Source organism: Euleptes europaea, chromosome 1 (assembly GCF_029931775.1).
Source record: "Euleptes europaea isolate rEulEur1 chromosome 1, rEulEur1.hap1, whole genome shotgun sequence".
Lineage (NCBI taxonomy): Eukaryota > Metazoa > Chordata > Lepidosauria > Squamata > Sphaerodactylidae > Euleptes > Euleptes europaea.
In genome coordinates, this window is record NC_079312.1 from 66,567,638 (window position 1) to 66,585,722 (window position 18,085).

General features: G+C 43.3%; 1 protein-coding gene across 6 annotated transcripts in view; it reads left to right on the top strand.

Annotated features, from left to right (window-relative positions):
- The window catches only part of RAF1 (Raf-1 proto-oncogene, serine/threonine kinase), a 98,747-nt gene that overhangs the window by 55,571 nt on the left and 25,091 nt on the right, over positions 1-18,085 (top strand). For 4 of the 6 annotated variants that reach the window (XM_056855149.1, XM_056855174.1, XM_056855158.1 and 1 more), the window contains exons 2-5: positions 7,871-8,097; positions 13,504-13,616; positions 14,580-14,682; positions 16,929-17,086. In XM_056855149.1, the coding sequence (XP_056711127.1) occupies positions 7,891-8,097; positions 13,504-13,616; positions 14,580-14,682; positions 16,929-17,086 (581 nt within the window). In that variant the 5' untranslated portion in view covers positions 7,871-7,890. Of the gene's footprint in view, positions 1-7,870; positions 8,098-13,503; positions 13,617-14,579; positions 14,683-16,928; positions 17,087-18,085 lie in introns of those variants that run through there. The other 2 variants (XM_056855184.1, XM_056855191.1) reach the window with 1 other exon arrangement.

Consider the following 18,085-nt stretch of genomic DNA (forward strand, 5'->3'; position numbering starts at 1 on the left):
CAGCCCTGATCGTATTCCCCTTCTCTCTGGGTCTTTCAGCTACGTCGCCACCCTGTGGGGTAGTCATAGGGGTGTTGTGATTTGTCCTCATAGGGTGATCTCATTTCCCAGCTTTTAGCTTATGCCACATTTCTTTCTAAGGGCAGTGCTAACTCCCAGACTTTTATGCCCTACTTTTCTCTTTCTGCATCTTCTTATTCTAAGTGGGGGGAGGGGCTTCCATTCATGGGATGAGCCCTTGAACTAGTTTGTAGATGCCAGTTTATTTTATCCTCACCTATTTAGCAGTAGTCATCCGTTGTTGAGCTTTATGTCCCCTATCCAGGTTCTTTCCCCCTAAGCATGCATTCTCCTGGGCAAGCTGATTGATCTGTTACAAATTTGCTAACACAGCAATAACTGCTTGTGACACATCTTTCCCAGTCATAGTTTGGCATGACCCCCACATCTTGTGGTTTAGCCTCCCCCCCCACACACACACACCTGTCGTTCTGGCTTCTCAGAAAGCACATGTCCCCTTGTGGTTTCAAAGGGGCATCCTCCTTGGACGGAAACAGGTCTGCAGAGTCCTGCTCTGCAGCAGCTCCCCCTGCCTGTCTGCCCTGTCAGTGAGTAGTGTTCCCACATGGTGTGCCCCATCTGAGTGGGAGTGCAATTGTGCCACCACAGTGGTGGGAGATGCTAAGTGGCCACAGTTCTGGCTGTTACAGCCCTGTGCTGTGCAACTTAGTATCTGGCCTGCCCGCACATGACTTAGGATTTATATTGCTTGGTGGAAGCCACCATGGTGGTGGGTGGCTGTTCAGGTACGGACCAGAGGGTTCTGAGCACAGTGTTCGTCTGCCTCCTGTGGGATTTGGGGAGGTGAGGGGTGTGGTGCCTGTTGGTGATGGAGGTTGCTTTCAGTAACTGTCATGGGTGCCTGTGGGCTATGCTGTTATTTTTGCAGGTATAACTTTCCACCGGTTCTGGGGATCTTCCTGAGCAGGAGCAGCTTAGGGAGCCGATTAACTGCCACCATGTCCCCTGGCCTGTCTCTTCCCACACTGGGGCAGGGGGTTACTCTGGTGGAGGGCTGGCGGGTTGCTATGGTGGGGCTGAGCCAGCTCTTCTCTAGTTTATGGGCTTTCACTCACACCTGCATTATCTTGTAAATCAACTAAGGTTTCGGTAGATTAAGTGGTGGGAGCCAATTTTAATAAGTTGCTTTGAGATTTAAGTATTTTCCCCCTTTTAAAAAAAGTGTCCGCAAGTGGTAACTTACTGACATGTAATATAGTTTTTATTATTGTATCTATATTAGTGTTTTGATATGCACATTTATTTCAGTTTAGCCAGTTAATTGGTAAAAGCAAATCTAAAATGCTTGATTTGTTGACAACCCACCTAAATGTACAATAAAATCTTGAGTATATAATACCTGTAAATGTAGTTAGTTGGGGTTAACATATTGTTTCTCCTAACAACATAGTTGGGAATTGACTTCTGCATTTAGATTCTGAAAATTTTAACCTTCCCTTTTTCTGTGGACACTTGGGTGGTAAACAGATCATTCTCTTCATTTTATCTTTACAACAGCCCTGTGAGATTGATTATAGTGAGAGAGAATGACTGGCTCAAAAACTTCATGGCTGGGTGGGAGTATGAATCCAGGCCTTCACAGTCTTAGCCAAGCACTGTAAGATGTACAACCACGTTAGACAGAAATTTCTTAGAGAAAAGTAGTTCATATTTGACCATAACAAAATATACGGAGTTGCATCTCACCAGTCCCTTCTTGTGGGTTGGTGGAACACTTCCTTGTGTTGTGTGCCATCAGAAGGGATTAGTAGCCTTCTTTCCAGTGAGAAAGTTGGGACAAAAATGCTTTAATAAAACGAATAAGTGAAACAATCCAAAACTCTTTCTCAATTTGCTTCAATGGTAAACTAGAGAATTTTTTTTTAATTCTGACTTGCTATACTTTTAGCTGATAAGTGTGAATGCTTCTGCTATAAGTCTAATAAATAATTGTTGCATAAACAACATTTCTTGGAACAGGATTACAAGGTGCTTTTGCAGAAATATGCTGACCTACAGAAGCAAACTAAGCACGGCTGCTATAACAAAGCTTTTTCCCACTGAGCTCGGAGGACATCTTCAGCAGCTGGTGTTTACCTTCCTATGCTCAGGGAGAGGCAGGATCTAAAACTTTACTTCCTCCCCTGGGCTAGGACCGCCCTCTGATCTCCAGTTCTCCTCCTGCCTCCATGGGAGAAGCAGGTTTAGGAATTAGCTCCATAGCTACTTCTCTTGTTCCTTTTTTACTTTCACTTTTCCTTGTTTCATTCTTTGTGAATTCTAATCTATTACTGTGGTGCCCTACCCCTTTCTTTGTGCTCCACTGTCTCCCCTGTCACCCCCGTCCTGTTCTTCACCCCCCTCCCCCCGGTCTGTCTGGAGGGAACATGTCTGAAGAAGGAGAGAGAGCTTCTGAAGAGCTTTTTTCAGGGGATGAGGAGGGAGTGGATGGTCTTTTGTTCTTCCAACAAACAATGCAGGCAGCACAGTGAAGCTGCAAAGGGGAGAAACAGCCCAAGCGGCCGGATTCAGAAGCAGCCACTCTCAAGCAGAGCTTGCAACCGGCAAGCAATCTGGATGGCTCGAAAAGAGCCTGCCAAAACAAAATGGCCGCCGCAACCCCCCCCCGTTCGGCCCTCAGGGGTTACGAGGGTGAATCGGACTCTTGTAATGTTGGCCCCAGTGGGGATCAGGCTACAGGAACGTCGTTCGGTAACGTTGAATTGGACTCCTGTAATGTTGGCCCCAGTGAGGATCAGGCTACAGGAACGTCGTTTGGTAACGTTGAAGCCTCTTCTCTACTTTTTACCTCGGGGTGTGTGTGTGGCAATTGGAGCATGATTGAGTTGATGAGACAGGCTCTCAGAGAAGAATTTGCCCAGTTTGGTGGCCCTTCCTGCGGGAGTGTTATGGGTTCCAGAGCTGCGCCCCAATTACCATGGCTTCTGTACAATTGGGATCTGAAGCCAGAGAGTGCTCCAGGAGCTCCAGCCATGCCTGGCCCACCAAGGCGGCTAAAAAGGCCACGTTACCACCTACTGGCAGAGATTGCTCCCTATCTCCACCTGCTGGTGGCAGTGAAAGGGAAGAAGGGGAATTCTCTTCAAGAGAAGACTCCACGGGGGGATGTAGGGGGTCAAGATTAACTGACCCATTCTTGGGGGAAGAATATCTCTCCCTGATTACTGAGGTTATGGCAGCTTTAGATCTCCACAAAGATGAGGAGACAGAGGCAGCTAAGAGTAAGGTGAAGTTTAGAGGCACCAAGGAGTTCTTCACCAGGCTGAAGTCTCAGCCACGCTCAGTGCCATTCCCTGAGTATTTTGAAGACCTCTTAGGGCAGAGTGGATAAACACTTCACTAACAAACAGTTGCCTGCGGCTGTTAGAAAAATGTACAGATTGGAACCATGGGCAATGAACATCCTTCAGGTTCCATTAGTGGAAGCCACTGTTGCCGCATTTCAGCCAGCTGGGCTCCTATTTGAGGACGGGGCTGGCAGTATTAAGGACCCTTTAGACAGAAAGGTGGACTTTGCCTGTAAGAGGGCACATGAGGCCTCTGCCTTGTCCATCCAAGCCTCTGCCATAGCCGCCCTAGTCGCCCGCTCTTCTATCATGTGGACCAGAAAGCTCTTCGATCCAGTTCCCCAGGAGAACAAGAGGGTTTTGGATGGTCTGAGTAGGGTCCTTAAAGCAGTTAAATTTTATGGATGATGCTACCTTAGATTCAATGACCTTATCCGCCAGGGCTCTGGCAGCTTCTGCAGTTTCCAGAAGAGCCTCATGGATCAGATCCTTGTCAGCTGACTATGGCTCCAAATCCATCTTGCTGGGCTATCCCTTCAAAGGAGGATGTCTGTTCGGGTCTAAGCTGGATGACATCCTCATTGAGACAAAGGGTAAGAAAAAGGCTCTCCCAAAATTCTTCAGGTAGGAAGGTAAGAGAGCTTACTCTTCTTCCTTTCGTACATCTCACGCCCATGCCCAATCCAGATCTGACGGCAGGCGTAATAGCTGGAACCCCAGCCCGGGGCCCTTCTGAAAAGGCTCCAGATTCCACAGGGGATCTCAGTCTCAGTAGAACGCAGACAAATCCAGCAGATTCAACGAAAGGTCTGGAAAGCAATGACTGCAGGTCCAGTCCAGTGGGGGGAAGACTTCAGCAGTTTGCCAAGTTTTGGAACTCTGTTCATCCAGATGCTTGGGTCTGAATGATTGTACATGAGGGCTATATGGTACAATTCCCCTGGACATCTTTCTCGCTTCCCCCACTTCCTCAAGGACAGGAAAAGTGGCACTTGCCCAGGCAGCCATAGACCTCCTTTTGGAGATCAGAGCTATAGAGCCTGTACCCTATGCAGAGCAGTGCGCCGGGGTATACTCTGTCTTCTTTACCATTCCGAAGAGGAACGGGGATTGGCAGGCCATCTTGAACCTGAGACATGTAAACAACTTTATACTCTTCAGACATTTCAGGATGGAGGCTCTGCGGTCTATTGTCGAAGCCCTCTGGCCTCACTCGTTCCTGACCTCCATAGACCTGTCTTCAGCTCCGAGGGTCTTTACGAGGTTTCTGGTGTCCCTAGTAGTCCTTCTCAGGGAAGAGGGGGATCCACATTTTCCCCTACCTAGACAATATCTTGGTGAGTGCCCCCTTGGCTTTCAGTACAGCGCATGACTTTTCTTCCCCCAGACAAGATTGCAACCATCTCAAGGCTGGTGCAGTCTACGATGCTATCCAAGTCATCAGGACTGTCCACCCTGGTCAGACTTCAGGGGTTGATGGTGTCGTGTATAGGGACGGTTCCTTGGATGCGTTTTCCCATGCGGGACTTCCAGTGGTTCCTAAAACCGTATCAACTTCCGATAATCCAAAAGAGGAATCCACACCTAAGCCTTCATTCCCCAGTGAGGAACAGCATCCGGTGGTGGACCAGACCCCTCAACTTTGCCTAGGGTCAGATTTGCCTGCAGTGCTCCTCAACCCAGATCTTTACCGACGCCAGTCTGGATGGTTGGAGAGCGACCCTGAACCGACATATCACACAGGGTTGGTGGAGTCCGCAGAAACGACACCTACACATAAACCTTCTGGAATTGCAGGCCATCCGGAGAGCCCTCCTGGTATTCAAGCCAAAGATCAAGAACCACCATGTCTTACTGAGAACAGACTACATCTCAGCAAAGGCACATATAAACAAACAAGTCGGGTCTCGTTCCTCCTCCCTCCATGTAGAGGCCAAGATCATCCTGAGCAGGGCAGAAAAGTACTTGGCGTCCCTAAGAGCAGAGCACATCTAGGGCACTCTAAACTCTCAGGCAGACTGGCTCAGCCATCAACAGGTGGATGAGGGAGCGTGGTCTCACAAGCGAGAAACCTTTCTACAGATAGCAGCAGGGTTCAGGCAGCCAGTGATGGATCTGTTTGCCTCGGGCCACAATCACCAGACCACGAGATTCCTATCAAGGTATGCTCATCCAAAAGCCTACTCTAGAGTCTCCCTGGCTTCAAGGGCTTCTATACGCCTTCCCACCTCTACCCATAATTCCCAAGGCACCAAGGAAGGTATGTCAGGAAAAGGCACAAGCCATCTTCATTGCACCCCACTAGCCTCGGAGCCTGTGGTTTCGATGCTGAAGGAACTGTCAGTGCAGGAACCGTGGCCGCTACCACCAGTCCAAGATCTGCTGCAGCAGGGACCCCTAGTACATCCAGACCCAACTTGGTTAAGCCTGACTGCCTGGGTCTTGAGAGGTAGAGGCTGTTAGAGTTAGGTTACTCTGAAGAGGTCGTCTCCACCATGCTAGTTGCTAGGAAGCAATCCACCAAATGTATCTACAACTTCTCGTGGAAAGCATTCACCCGATGGAGGGGGGGGAAACGCCTCGACCCTCTTTCAATCTCTACTAGTCACCTGCTCAATTTCCTCCAAGTTAGTTTATCACAGGGTCTAAAAGCTTCCACTCTTCGGAGACAGGTGTCAGCTATCGCTACTGCCGTTCCTCATTTGGATGGATATATTACCACCAGACATCCTCATGTAGTCACCTTTTTGAAGGGAGTGTCTGAGGTTTCGCCTCCTACCGTCCATAGGTTTCCCACCTGGCGCCTACACATTGTGCTACAGGCTCTTACGCAGCTGCCTTTCAAACCTTTAAGGGAGTGCTCACTGAACTGTCTCAGAATGAAGGTGATTTTTTCTAACGGCGGTGACTTCCGCTAGAAGAATTTTGGAATTGGCATCACTGTCCTCCAGGGAAAGCTTGTGCGTGTTCCACGACGACAAAGTTGTCTTACTTACGGACCCTTCTTTCTTGCCTAAAGTGAACTCTCTTTTCCATAGGCAACAGGAATTACACCTTCCATCCTTTTGCCCCTGTCCGTCTCATCCAAGAGAAAAGAGTTGGCACACCCTGGACCTACGCAGGGCCCTACGGATCTACCTCAAAAGGACAGAACCCTTCCGTCGTTTTGTGTGTCTCTTCATCTCCGTATCTCCTCCGAATAAGGGATGCGAGATGTCAAAGACTTCTATTAGCAAATGTATACGTCAGTGCATTCAGGCGGGTTATCAGCTCAGCATCATTCCAATGCCACCTGGCATTACTGCTCATTCTGTCCACAGTGCGGCAACCTCGGCAGCCTTCAATAGACAGGCCTCGATTGAAGAAATTTGCAAGGCAGCAACCTGGTCCAGTCCTTCCACCTTGTGAGGCATTACAAGATAAACGTCTATTCATCATCAGATGCTGCTTTTGGCAGGTGAGTCCTACAGAGTGTTTCCACAGGGGAAAAATTGATTCCCTCCCAGTGGATTCCAGCTTTTGAAGATCCCGCTGCTGAAGATGTCCTCCGAGCTCAGAGGGAGAATGGAACCTTGGCTTACCTGTGAAGGTTCCTTCTGCACTGAGGGAGGAGGACATCTTGCCCGCCCGAAGTGAAGAAATCCGTAGGAACGTAAGATGCAAAATAAGATGAGCAGGTCACTTCTTCATTAATCAAATAAATAAATAAAAGAAAAAGAAAAAGAGGAATAGTAATATTTACTGTTTACTTGTCTTCCCATGGTTCTGAACCTGAGGTTGTTTATCTGTTACTTATTCTCGTGTTTTGAGTTTAATGTTACAGTGGTTTCCTGTCTTCCTAAATTCTGTTACTACTAATCCTGCTTTGGAAGTCCTCAAACTGGAGATCAGAGGGCGGTCCTAGCCCAGGGGACAGGAAGTAAAGTTTTAGAGCCTGCCTCTCCCTGAGCATAGGAAGGTAAACACCCGCTGCTGAATATGTCCTCCTCCCTCAGTGTAGAAGGAACCTTCACAGGTAAGCCAAGGTTCCGTTCTTACTTGGGGTGGGTCACCAACTATGAATGACGTGCTCATGGGAAGGGACTTGAGCTTCCTCCCACTGCAATCCTGCCCCCTTGTTTAGCCATCCCAAACAGTGTAGGATGAAGTGTGGGGACTGAATCAGCAGACACCCCCCCCCCCGTTTTTTTCTGTTGTGCACAAGAGTGAGGCTGATTTTGGCTGATTCCCCTTTCCACTGCAGGCTCCATACTGTTCCTGTCTTTCCTTTGCCCCTCAGGAATGTGTTTCCTTTGTTTTTGACTTAAGGAGCTACAATGGCTTGGGTACAGTGTGAGATCCCTTCCATGAGCTTGGTAAATTTGTGGTTGATTGGATCTAATCCCCTGTACATTTTAATTCATTGGCTGACATCTTGATGCAGAGCAAGCAGAAGCTGTCTGGGTTTTGTCCTTAAAAAGACTTGACTTCAGAATTTGTTTATTTTTCCTCTATTTGAACAGGTTTTATATAGGCTGCTTCAATGGAGCAAATACAAGGAGCTTGGAAAGCTCTTAGTGATGGAATTGGCTTAAAGGATGCTGTCTTCAATGGATCCAACTGTATTTCGCCTACCATTGTCCAGGAGTTTGGTTATCAACGCAGAGCATCTGATGATGGGAAACTTTCAGATTCCTCCAAGACAAGCAATACCATTCGTGTTTTCTTGCCTAACAAGCAACGCACAGTGGTGAGTCTGTTTCTTGTTTTGTGCTAGATGAAAGATTGGCTGTTTTTTATCCCCCTATTGCACAAACATTCCTTTTCACCAGTAAGGTATTAAGGCTTAAAGGTTGAGTCTTCAGGACAGATAAAGTGATGTTTTATTGAGCTTGCTGACTGAGTGTACACATACATAGCTTTGGGAAGAGCAATAAGACTAGTGTCTCTTTACTGAATGTGTGAGTCTGTATTTTATAAATTGCCCCCTGCTCATGAATTATTTGTGGATAATAAACTAGTGTTGGCCAGAAAATCACCTTGTTTTTTTGTTTCTGACTTAAGAGTGGTGTGTGTATGCCAAAGGTTTATAAAGCTTTAGAAACTTTATAACATTGTTAAACTTGTTTAACCTGAAATGCTGTGACATCATATGCTGACTGGGATGTTTTGCATTCTTTGGATTACTTTTTTTTTATAGTCCATTAAATGACCTTGCATTTTTCCTGTCAGGTATTACATACACGTCAAACCAACTTACCTGTGGCATGAGGAGTAAGCTCCCTACTTCTTTTTTCTCCTCCCCCAATACACTATTCTGGTCACCACACCTAAAACAGGGTATTGCAGAGCTCGAGAAGGTGCAGAAAAGAGCAACCAAAATGATCAGGGAACTAGAGCAACTGCCCTATGAGGAGTGGTTAAAACACTTAGGGCTATTTAGCTTTGGAGAAAAGGCAGTTAAGTGGAGACATGATAGAGGTCTATAAAATTATGCATAGAGAGTGGACAGGCAGAAGCTTTTCTCTCATACGCGGGGTTATCTGCTGAAGCTGGAGGGTGAGATATTCAAAGCTGATAAAAGGAAGTATTCACACAACACATAGTTAAATTGTGGAACTCCCTGCCCCAGGATGTGGTGATGGCTGCTGACTTGGAAGGCTTTAAGAGGGGAGTGGACATGTTCATGGAGGAGAGGGCTATTCATGGCTACTAGTTAAATGGATACTAGTCATGATGCATGCCTATTCTCTCCAAGATTAGAGGAGCATGCCTATTATCTTAGGTGCTGTGGAACACAGGCAGGATGGTGCTACTGCAGTCGTCTTGTTTGGGGGCTTCCTATAGGCACCTGGTTGGCCACTGTGTGAACAGACTGCTGGACTTGATGGGCCTTGGTCTGTCTGATTCAGTATGGCCTTTCTTATGTTCTTACTGTTTAGTGTTACATCTATAGCGATGTCAACTTTGGCTGAAAATAACCAAGTTCTTTCTTAACCTGGTCAAGATAGAATCCTTGTTGTACTGACAGTGGTTAAGGCAGAGGAGTGAAGGAGGGGATTTGCATGGGAAAGGGAAGGAGTCCATTCTTACTTCATTTCACAGCATGACAATACATAGAAAAACAATGCCAAATTTTAAAAAGGATGAGAGGGAATTCAGGAATGGAGAGATAGTCAGCCTAACATCTGAGCCCGTTTTGGACGGGAATTGAAGGTGGGGTATAAATTGAATGTATTAAATAAATAAACGGTGTGGATAAAAATCAATGTTTTTTTAATTGGATTTTTTATTTAAAGCAGTTTTTATTTAAATTGGATTTTTTAAATCAAATGCTTTTTGAGGAAAAATCTATGTAAGATACATTATAGTGCAATAATGTAAGATACATTATTCAGCATTAAATAAGGATTAGTTTTTAATTATGTAGTACGAGGCTGAATATTAATGCAATGTTTACATTTTTTTTGGTAAATGAATTCCATTAATCCATTCATGATATGCTTTTCCAGAGGTTTCTGTAAGATTATTTTGGGCGATTTTCAGTCTAGAAGATATCACAGATCCTTGGTTTTACATTTCGCAAAGCTGTGTCTGCAGGGGTAACATGCCTCTTCTTCACGGCAAAAATGTTACAAAATAAACATACAGAGTTGAGAAAAAGACCTTAATCCCATTGCTCCTTTGCAAATCTATGTATACAGAATCAACCCCTTATCTCTTAAGTACTAAGTTTTAAGATGTTCAATGAATAGAAGATTGACTGGAGTAGACTAGATCTTCACAAGGAGCTATGTGTGAAGAGCAAGCAGTAAAAATGATAGTGAAACCTTTTGAGCAGAATTCTCCACAGGTCTTGGGATCTTTGTGTGTGTAGCCTGAGATTGATCATATTATTATCTCTCTGGAGGAGAAAACCTATAATGGCAGCAGGCTCTAAAAGAGACCCAGTTTGGGAATATTTTAATGAAGTCCCTCTTCATTTTAATGAATGCAAACACTGCAACAAAGAAATGCAAGGCCTGGTGGCCTAAATGAAACAACATAATGAGAAGTGCTGTTTATGTAGAAGACCATGATTTAAATATAGTCTTACTAACTAGTGATTCAAATCGTAAAAATCTAGTCTTCCTGACTAGTGATTTAAATCGATTCGATTTAAATCAAATCCACCCTGGTTAACAGTTATGAAGGGTAGAAGACTCAAGTCAAAGTTTGTTTTCCACTGGTTGAGGGTGGTGATTTTTGCAAGTCCTCTCTCCCACGGACCTCTCCATTGTGCCCAGAGTTGCTCCTGGATTCCTCTGCTCTTCTGGAGCAGCATGCGAAGGGGTGTCAGTAAGCAGGGGCAGGCAGGTAAGGTCCAGTCCACACAGTGCACATGAAAAGAACAAGTCTTGCTGAGAGAATCAGCATGGCTTTTGAACAGACGTCCTGCCTTGCCAACTAGTCAGGGTTCTTTAGAATGTTAACAAATATGAGGGTAAAGGTGGTTAGCAGACGTGTACTTGGACTTCAGAAAAGTTTTTTTTTAATGAAAGTCTCCTGCCAAAGACACATGAGTAAATTTAGCAGTCATAGGATAAGAGATGGATACTGTCAGAAATTAGTAAATGGTTAAACAACAGAAACCAGAAGGCAGGAATAACTGGGCAAGTCTCACAGTAGAGGGAAGTAATTGAGGATCTCCACTGATCAGTGTTAGGACTGATACAACTTAATTGATTCATAAATGATCTGGTATGGGGAAGACAGCAAAATGGTCACGTTTTCAAAATATACCAAATTATTAAGTATTGTGAAAACCAAAGAGGATTGTGAAGAGCTCCAAAAGGATCTCTCCAAAGGTCTACTGAATGACAGCAAGGCAAAAAAGATTAAATTAAGTAGGTAAAAAGTGCATTGGAGCAAAAATATTCACATACACTGGGTGTGACTTATCAGGAAGACGAGAAAGGCAAGGTAAAAATGAAGTAAGTAAATGAGGAGATCTTGGGGCCATGCTAGATGGTTGCTCCATGCAAATGTTGATTCACTATACAGTAACAGAGAAAAAGGCAAATTCTTTATTGGTGAGTGTTAGGAAAGTATTAAAATGAATCTGTATGTGTTAGTGTTTTTATATTGATCTGAAGCTGCATTTCAAATACTGTGCACAGTTCTGGTTATCCCATTCAAAAAAAAAAAAGCTGGCAAAGGTTATAGAGCTGGAAAAGGTGTGTAAAAGAGCAACTAGAATGACAAAAAGGGACTGAATACCTTCCCAAAGATAAAATTGCTAAACAGCTAGGAACTTCCTAGTTTTGAAAAAGGCAGCTACAGTGGGACGTTCTAAAGGTTTATAAAGTCTGCATTGTGTGAATAATTTTTTTATCCCTGTTCAAAATTCTGGAATTTGGGAGCATCCTGTGGAGTTCATTGGCAGTAGATTCACAGTAGACAGAAGAAAATACTTTATAAAACATGTAAAGATTAAAACATGATTAAATCAAGGAATTTACTGTCATATGCTGTTACAACGGTCCCTAGTTTAGATAGCTTTAAAAGGGGATTTTCCAAATTCATGGAGGATAGATCCTTTATGGCTATTAGCCAGTATAAACGGGGAGCCACAGAACAATTTGGAAATGCTTCTCGCCCCAAATTCTCTCCCTCCAGGATTGCGCTTGGGCAGACTAATTGACTTCCTCCCCCATTTCACTGACTCTCAGCTGCTCCTATTGCATTCCAGGCCTCCTAGGGCATATTCAGGCCTTATCCACTGTAGAATGTTTTTTTAAAAAATTATAAACTAACAAAAGATGTTTTTCTGCATACCTGGGAAACCCCCAGCCGTGCAGAATTTCTGATCTTGTTTATGGGAGGTCCCATTGTCCTTCTTTTGTAACCATAGCAGGGACTGGTCACTTTTGCATAAAATGGATTCTTCATGTTCAGAGAGAGCATGCTATTCAACATCACTTGTTGGGTACAACTGTAGGGAAGGCTTTGGCCCCATGCCCAGCTTGTAGGCTTTCAGAGGGCATCTAAGTAGCCATTGTGGGAAACAGGATATGATAGATGGACTGTTAGTTTGATCTAGCAATGCTCTTGTGTTGTGGGAGTTCTAAGTTATCAGGCTATCCTAAGAACCTGTAGTCATCTGTTGGGAAAAGCAGCTGGGTGAATACACCTGGTCTAATAAAAAAATTGTACTACTTTGTTACCCTGAGCATGCAGTCTCCACTTAAGTTGGGGAAATTCGCTGAGAGGCAGAGTGAGGGGAGGTGGGTAACTGGGATCAGTAACCTATGTATACCAGGATTGTCCTGGGTGAGAGCTCTTAAATGAGCTGGTGGTTGTTTTATTAAAGAAGAAAAAATAATAAAAATAAGAAACATATTTCAAACAATGAACATACACATGCAAGGCATACAAGAGCTGACTAAGAGAAAAGGGAGGAGGTTTGGATAGCGTTTTAGGGAAGGGTGTTACCAGTTTGGAAGGGGCATCCAGGAAAGCAGCACTGAGGAGGAAAATAACCAGCATTTCCAGAAGCAAAGAAGAAAGGCCCACATGCAAGTGGGGGATGGGTGCATGGATCCAGGATGCACACACATTATGATGCCCAAAGGACCTGTTTTTATACCCTAAAATGAGGCAGTATGAGGTAAGCTGACAGACAGGAAAGTCAGAACAAAGAACTGATTGCTTTACCGGGGTTCCAGCAAAAGGCTTGTAGAGGCTTGATGGGTCGGCAAGTCCCAAGAGACTGCCTGGGCTATTCCTTTGAATGCTGATTGATTGGAGGGATGGGTGCAGATAGGGTGAGTAATAATCTGCTTGGAGCGCTTGATTAAATCACCTTAGGGTGACACAAGTGGAGTTTAGCTAGCCCCATTGTTAAACCAGGCACACCTTTAGGCCAGGTGAAAAAGTCAGCTGCCAACTTCCTTCCTGCCCAGGCTTGACACACAGACTCTGAGGGGCATCCATTTTGTGGGAACAGTGCTCTGCTCTGGTGTCAGTCTTGGAGGACCCCCCCCCCCTGGCCTCCATGGTGCACTTTAAATGGGAGGAGGGGTCTGACTGCTCATAATTTGTTCTATAGCTGTAACATCATTTGTTCCAAACCTGCTGATTGCATTTTTAAAAAACTATATGTTTTACTCAACAGGTTAATGTGCGTAATGGGATGACCTTACATGATTGTCTCATGAAAGCTCTCAAAGTTAGAGGTCTGCAGCCAGAGTGTTGTGCTGTTTTTAGACTGCTTAATGAACACAAAGGGTAAGAATTAGAAATTTAGCTGGGTGGGCAAAGATAATTTCAACAGTTACCTCCCATTCATTTCTGTTCTGCTTTTCTCTCTGCATTTCACTGCTTGGTTAATATTAATTACAATAAATGCTTAACTAGTGCAAAGTCACACCCAATCAACTTTACTACTTCTGTATCTCACAGATTCTAATGGAGGAAGAATTAAGTATATTTTTAACTCTCGCATTGACAGGTGCTTTATTTGGTTACGTTGTAACAAGTAAAACTAATTTGTTTTGCTAAAAGCTTAGAACCCATGGAAAGCACCTGGTCCTCACCTCTCTCCCTCCTGCTGCAACCCAAAATGCTGTTCTTGAGAGATGGGTAAACCTCCCCCCCCCCACAGTTTAAGAGAGGCGGGAGTCTGAGGGAAACTGGCATAAATTGCCCCCCCCCCCAAAAAAAAATTCTCTGTTGGGTCCAGCTCAGTATTTCTATACTGAAACTAAATTTTCTTAATTTGGTAAACATGAAACATGTTGAGTCTTCTTTTTGTTCAGGTGTAGCTTATCTGTTTGAAGCTTTTAACAGTTGGATCTGGCTCTCATTTGAGTGTTGCTCTCCTTTTTATAGGAGTGGGTATGCTTATTTGAATACCAAATGATTGTTTAACAAGTTGAGGGTGAATGTAACTGACTGACTTTGTGTGTCTCAAGGCTTGTGTTGCATATTGTGTTAAGCGACAATCTTTTGTCAACTATCATCTCTGCTGTCAAATCCATGCTGTTTCCAAATAACGTCAGGGTTCAAGTCCCATTATACAGGTTCCATATCATTGTCTTCAGTTAGTAGTCTGATATCTACAGTGACTATTGCTTTAGAATGCAATAATGTATGTGACCACACATTTAAGGTTGTTCTGTTAAATCAATAGGTCTGAATCAGAACTTAAATACTACTGATGTTCTCACTATATTTGTTCTCATCTTCCAGTAAAAAATTGCGATTGGATTGGGGTACAGATGCTGCATCCTTGATTGGAGAAGAGCTGCAAGTGGACTTCCTTGATCACGTTCCACTCACAACACACAACTTCGTATGTTGCTCTTCTTAATTAGACTTTTGTGTGTGGGCTACTGGTATAGCAATATTAAGTGAGAATCTCTTAATATTTTCCCCTTGCAACATTTAATACATGTCACTATAGAATATTTAATCGTTTTATCTCAACAGTTGACAAGAAAGGAATAGTAGATGGCATGTTACCTTTTAGTGCTCATGGTTCTCATGGAACTGAGAATCCAGATGTTTGTAGATTAAGGTTAAAAATGAGTGTCCGTGTTTCCAAATGAGTTCTGATTTTAATTGTAGAGTCAATTATATGATTATACATCTAAGGGAGAATTGAAGGCATAATCTTTTAAGTATTTTAGATGTGTTAATTTCCAGTTTAAGAGTTACATTGATTATGTTGCTTGTATGTTTGTTATGGCATGGGATATTGTTAGCTGCTCTTGAGTCTAACTTGTTTGGGAAGAGTGGGATAAACACTGAACAAACAAATAAAATAATTCAACAATATGTTCTGGGTTAGTTGCAAGCTGATGCAATCCATAAAGAGTGATAATTGGAGATTAGTAGCTCTGTTAATCTGTTGCAGCAAAAATGAACAGCAGTCCATTGGCATCTTTGAGACTAATGGAATGATTCCAGCATAAGGTTTTGTGAGAGCTCACTTCATCAGATTCATGAAGTATACATCCATTAGGCAGATACTTTTATACTAGCATCTTTTTAGTATAAATGTACCCGTTTTACATTATTGTAAATGTATACACTAAAAAAATTACACTTCATTGCATCTGATGAAGTAAGCTCCTACTCATGCACTCTTGCTGGAATAAATTATATTTGAGTCTAAGATGCTAGCAGACACAAATTTTGCAACATGCAAAGTAATAGAATATTTTAATAGACTAGTGTGTCTGTCTTTCCAGTGCATGCCCATGCTGCGGTCCATGATAGGTATTGGGAGCTCTGGGCACCTTTTGGGTTGGATCCAGACTAAATTGGCAATTTTCACCAATTCCCCCTTTCTGCTTTAGAATCCCACTCTTGTCATTTCCTCAGTTTCCCTAAGTGAGGAGAGTTTCCAGCCCTCTCACTGACTGAGATAACATCCAGTCGTGCACCATTAAAGAGTCTTCTTTACTTTATCCCTTTTTTTAAAATAAAATTTTATTAATTTTTATAACACAACACAAAAACAAAAAAATACAATGAAATTAACATAAAAAATACAAAAAGAAAATACAAAATACAGAAGGGTATCTATATACCTTAATTATTACATTCATGATTACTAAATTATAAAATTCAAAAAGATACCCCTTCCCCCTCCACCCACCTACTTTATCACTTTGATTAGTCACAGTGTTCTGAACTCTTACTAGCAGCATTCATGGAAAGTGTTTGATTTATGATGGACACGTGAAGCTGCCTTATACTGAGTGAAACCATTGGCCCATCAAAGTCAGTGGTGGCTACTCAGACTGGCAGTAGCTCTCCAGGGGTTTCAGGCAGAGAACTTTCACATCACTTACTGTGTGGTCCTTTTAACTGGAGATGCTGGGGATTGAACCTGGGACTTTCTGCATGCTAAGCAGATGCTCTGCCACTAAGCTACAGCCCCTTGCCATGTGCCATCATAGCTCTTTTCAGATTATATTAAGCGGAAGAACAAAGTCTCTGATCCAAAGGAACTTAGTCTAAATTTTGACAGGATGGAATGTAAAGCAAGGAGTGGCAAGAGTAGAAAACAGCAGAGAGTGAAGGAACTGGGGGGGCAAGGGGGAAAATGACAAAATGCAGTTAAATTTGTTTATTTTAGTCTGGGATTAGCATTTCACAGAAAATTTGATTTTGACAAGGGATCTGAAACTACTGTCTGTTACTAGTGTATGGGCTGTAAATTTAGTGCTCTAATCAGTTAGAAAATAGGCTGCGCTAGAATGCATCTTCATGTTTTGTTGCAGCTACCAAAACTTGTCAAATTTTGCTGGTGTACTTTGATGGTTGAGTTACATGTCCATGTAGGTGAAAATATAAATGTATTAAAATTTTGCAAGTGCATTGCAAACATCCTAAACTGTAATAGGTAGATAGTTCAAATGGTACAGTATGAACTCTTGTGTGAATGTAAAGAGTTACCATGCAACTTGAAACTAATGTTTACTAAAGTTTAGTCTCATTTTACCTCTATCAGACTTACAGAGGAACTTGGAGATTTCTACACAGAATTGGTGCATAAAGTGCAGTAAAGCTGTTAAACTTGTTTTCTAGGCACGGAAGACGTTTCTGAAGCTCGCGTTTTGTGATATCTGCCAGAAGTTCTTACTGAATGGGTTCCGGTGTCAGACATGTGGCTATAAATTCCACGAACACTGCAGCACTAAAGTTCCAACTATGTGTGTGGACTGGAGTAATATCCGACAACTCCTGTAAGAGCCTTCTTTACTAAACGACGAAACTAGTTGTCTGATACATTGTGAACTAATTGTACTCATGTAGTATGCAAAAGCCTGAATAGTGTAAAAAGAGAGCAGACTGAGCAGCCTTTGTTGCTATCCAATTTTTCCTGTGTTGCCATTGTTATGTGGACTTCTGAGTATCTATTTAAAATAGTTATATCCCTCCTTTCCACATTGCCCAAGGCAGCTTACAAATTATAAACACATACAGCTAAAAACAGTTGAAATAGTCAAGTTAATACTGCAACACCTGCAACTGAGATATCGCCACCATCTGCCAGTCCAAGACGTTCATTACTTCCGCCAAAGGCTCTTTGAAAGAATTCCACTTTGCCCCTTTTATGGAAGAGAGAGAGTGGAAGCCTTCTGTACCATATCTGGCAGGCAGTTCCAGAGTGGGGGGCGTAGCTGCTGAAAATGAGCGCACATGGTTTGTAGACATGCAGACCTCTACCGTACCAAAACTGAGGCACCAGATGACCTTAGTTGGTCCACAGCAGTAAGCATCCAGCTGATGACTAATCCCCTCAGGAGTCCTTTGTAAAAAGTGCAGAAGTTTCCCTTGAAAACAGTAGTTAAGTATTAGGCTTTAACAGAAAACAGCCTGTCCTATCCTTGCCATGCAACACATCAGAACATCAGCCATTTTTCCTCTAGTCCAGATCTGGTAGTAAGGCAGTGACATGGAGTGACCAGAAGACAAGGACAGGGGGGTTCTACATTCTCAGTAACTGCCTGGGTATGCAGAAAAAGAATGTTGAAAAATTAAAGGGGAAAAAAACATCCGAACGGGTTCATGAATTCGTAACCCCAAGTAATATTTAAGGTGTGAAGGGGTCAGAACCCCTAACAACTTACATAATGTTGAAATTGGAAATGAAATGAGCAAAGAATGCATGTTGTGAGGTATGTGTTTCTCAGTTTCAACCCCTCCCCGCTGGCAATAGTAAAAATACTAATCTGCTACAT